A 3,528-nucleotide genomic window follows, 5' to 3' on the forward strand; every position below is an offset into this window, starting at 1 on the left:
GGGTTTCACTTTCTTGAAGAACAAGGCAAGCCGATGAACAATTCTGTCTCTACGTCCGAGTTTGGGCTACTCTCCTCGGCTCTTGCAGTTATCTGCGGCTGCTTATCCAACCCGGCTTGACCCTCCTCAACTTCCCACTGAAAACACACACACACACGTTCCTTAAGTTCTTGTTTATCACAATGGTATACAACTTATGATGTTCGCGAGATAACAATATTCTCCTTCTAACCAATGACAAAAAAAAAACACTAAGGAAAAATATCAGTGAAACATAAGTAGCATAGTTCTATAAGCCGAAACCCGAGTTTTCAAAATCAGTATGCAACATGTTTATGGGGTAAAACACATCCAAATGTGCTGCACCCTACGGAAAGAACGACATGTTTGATACATTAACTACATGGTCGAGCCGTGAAAAACACCTTTCCTGTTTCATGTAGGGATCATAACACATATTTGTTGATATGTAGACAGACAATCCTTACCATTGATATAAATCGATCATTTAGCACTAATCAAATTGCAAAGTGAAAATGGGTTTTAATGCTGCAAGTCAAGGTGACTCAAGAGATGCCAAATTAAAGACCGTTTTGGAAGAACAAATTGCTAAAAGTTTACTAGCAGAATTTCTTGAGTGAGCTAGAATTCCCACAACCAACGGAAGACTAAAGAACCAAAAAATATATAAAAAGAAAAAAGAAACATTTTTGAAGCTTTGAAACTTCAACAACGATAATGAAAACCCAATTTGAAGAAAAATGATCACAAATTTCTCCTCCTAATTCCAACAAACTAAAATAAAAGAACACAACGAGACAGGACTGTGGATATGTTTCATATCTTGCAAAATCAGGAGTGGCCTGTGTCATGTTACAAATAAGGTTTTTATGTCGGATTTGTGTGTGTTGAATTAGTAATCTGATATATAAGAAGGCTATATATATATAGCGGCTCTGTGGTTGTTAACTTGTCCACAAGTTATGGTAACTAAGCCGGCTGCTTTACAAGAATCACAAATATGCATGTAATCTAGCATGCAGGCCGCGTGTAAACTAAATGAAGTGGTGCTTTTTTTTTTTTTTAAGAATGAGTTTTTTTACCTTCTTGGAGAGCCTCTCGTTTTCTGCTGCAAGGGCTTTCTCCTGAAGTTTTGGTTCGAAGACAATCAAGAATTAATTGGCAAAAGGGTAAGCTTCATTTTAACATATGCATATATGTTTACACCATGGCTGGGGTTCTCGATACATTACCTTTTGTCTGAGCTGCTCAATTTGTTCTTTGAACACCTGAGTCTGCATGCATATATATATGTATATGTATGTACGTAAATACATGCATAAAGACCAAAACATACTGCATTATGGTAACTGGGCAGTTAAGTGGCTTGAAAGAAGATTGAAAAAGAAGGGTTAGTATGTATGCATATATGCATACCTTCCTTGCTCGAATGGTTTTCACACTTTTCTCGAGCTGCTGTTCAATTTGCTGAAGCTCCTCGATTGAGGATGATCCTATGCCTTCTCCCAGGAGTTTCCTGAGAAATCACATCAGACATTAACCAACTTAACAATCTTATACCGCACATATACACATATACAGCAAGTGTGAACTAAAAAAGCTCAGTTTCTTGTCAAATAAATCAAGCAGATACTTCACCAACCGTTTTGCAGTTTCAAGTTGTTCAATCTTTCTCATCATGTTAGCCGCCTCATGCTTCAAATGCTGCAAGTTTCATAATCAGCGCATCAGAACAAGTTCGAGCATTGAATAATATGATCACTTGCATCTGCAATTTCTTGAGGATAGAAATGTCAACTTTTAAAGAGAACTATATATTATGTTAGGTGAAAGTAAAATACCTGCATGTTTTCTTCAGATGGTGGCTTGTTGCTGATTCGATCTTTGGTATGCCTCAGGTAGCGTTGAATAGTTTCCTGCATGCTGTTCAACAAAGTGAAACCCCATGAACTCCACACGAGCAGCATACATATATATATAGAGAGAGATTTCAACTCTCTCTCTCTCTATATATATATATATATACTTAATTATGCATATATAGGAATCCAAACAGTAAGATTCCTTAAAAAAATCGGTTACGTGCTTCCGAGAAAGATTCTAACACATTCACTAACAGTATGACTCCTTAAACTAGCAAGTCAATCAAACCTTAGACCTACTTAGACCTATACAATACAACGTGTCATAATTCCTTCTTCACCTACCTTATTCTCTCATAATTTTTTTTTAACTGCGTATAAAAGTAAGAAACTTATACACAAGTGGCTTATAATTTACCCTATGCATAGTGTTGTTTAAGATTAAAAAAAATTAGTACAAGCAAAGGGAGAAGGAGAGTTAGAACTACATTTGCTAAGCAGCTGAGTTGGTTGTACAACTATCTATAAAGTGGAAATTTTGTTATGTTTTAGATCCTATTTTCCTGCTCCATATAAACCGACCATTCTCGAGTCATAATATAATGTGCAATCCATATATATAGGGTCTGTCCGTAGATTTCCACATTGGCGGTCAACCGGAAACAAACAACAGGTGAGGCCTCGATTACTCTTGCCAAAAAATGGAAGTCTTGGTTTGGAGTCTTGACTATGAGTTGGTTCGGCACTAAACTACTATGAACATGGAATGAAGCACCTTGAAATGACGTCCCCGAGGAGTGATGATCACAAGGATATAAGCTATAAATGTGCACCTTCTTGGTATCGGGCATGCTATTATTGACTAAAAGTATGGCAAAAGACGAAAACCGAAAAAAATGGAAACAAACCCACAAGTTTTTTGTATAATATAGGAGAGTGTAACATAAACCGGAAACCACAGAAAGGACAATGTGGCAAAGGCCAATATTCAAGGTGCCTGTGATCATCCCTGATATCCATTGAATTGAATATCGTGAAAGGACAGTGCAAGTGCCTGCCAGTGAGCTCTTTCGTTTCTATTTTTTTTTTCCTTGAACCATTTAATAATAACATGGACTTGATTCTTTTCTTAATAACCCTAAGATGCAAAAACCCAAGAAACCCATTAACGGAAGCAAGTGAACCTATGGATTTTCACAAGTAGTAAAACTGAGGAAAGATCTGCAATCCAAAGGGGTAGTCCAACAAAAGATAAAATACGTACAAGGAATGGGGGTGTAGGAGTATACGTACTTGGCGCTGGCGAATTCATAGAGCTTGCCTTTGGGGGAGAAAATGATGAGAGAAACCTCGGCGTCGCAAAGAACTGAGAGCTCGAAGGCCTTCTTGAGAAGCCCGTTTCTTCTCTTCGAAAACGTCACTTGCCTGCTCGTGGCGTTCTCTATTCGCTTCATCTGCGTCTTCCCCCTCACCATCTTCTTCCCGAAACCCTTTCCTTTTCGGCACAAAATTAAACCTCCGTAACTCAATCGCTCATATATATATACCACGCATAGGGTTTTAACTGATTCTACGAAATCCAGAAGGTAAAAAGATGAACTTCCAGATATATATATATATATATATATATATATATATATATATA

General features: G+C 37.4%; 1 protein-coding gene across 1 annotated transcript in view; it reads right to left on the reverse strand.

The window, feature by feature from the left end:
* The window catches only part of LOC104802005 (MADS-box protein SOC1-like), a 5,126-nt gene that overhangs the window by 519 nt on the left and 1,079 nt on the right, over window positions 1-3,528 (reverse strand). The window contains exons 2-8 of the mRNA XM_010525409.2: window positions 3,177-3,378; window positions 1,863-1,944; window positions 1,664-1,725; window positions 1,438-1,537; window positions 1,254-1,295; window positions 1,104-1,145; window positions 1-137 (exon numbers count right to left, since the gene is read on the reverse strand). Of these exons, the coding sequence (XP_010523711.1) occupies window positions 6-137; window positions 1,104-1,145; window positions 1,254-1,295; window positions 1,438-1,537; window positions 1,664-1,725; window positions 1,863-1,944; window positions 3,177-3,358 (642 nt within the window). The 5' untranslated portion in view covers window positions 3,359-3,378 and the 3' untranslated portion in view covers window positions 1-5. The remainder of the gene's footprint in view (window positions 138-1,103; window positions 1,146-1,253; window positions 1,296-1,437; window positions 1,538-1,663; window positions 1,726-1,862; window positions 1,945-3,176; window positions 3,379-3,528) is intronic.

Source organism: Tarenaya hassleriana, unplaced genomic scaffold (genome assembly GCF_000463585.1).
Source record: "Tarenaya hassleriana unplaced genomic scaffold, ASM46358v1 Cleome8, whole genome shotgun sequence".
NCBI classification, from domain to species: Eukaryota; Viridiplantae; Streptophyta; class Magnoliopsida; order Brassicales; family Cleomaceae; genus Tarenaya; species Tarenaya hassleriana.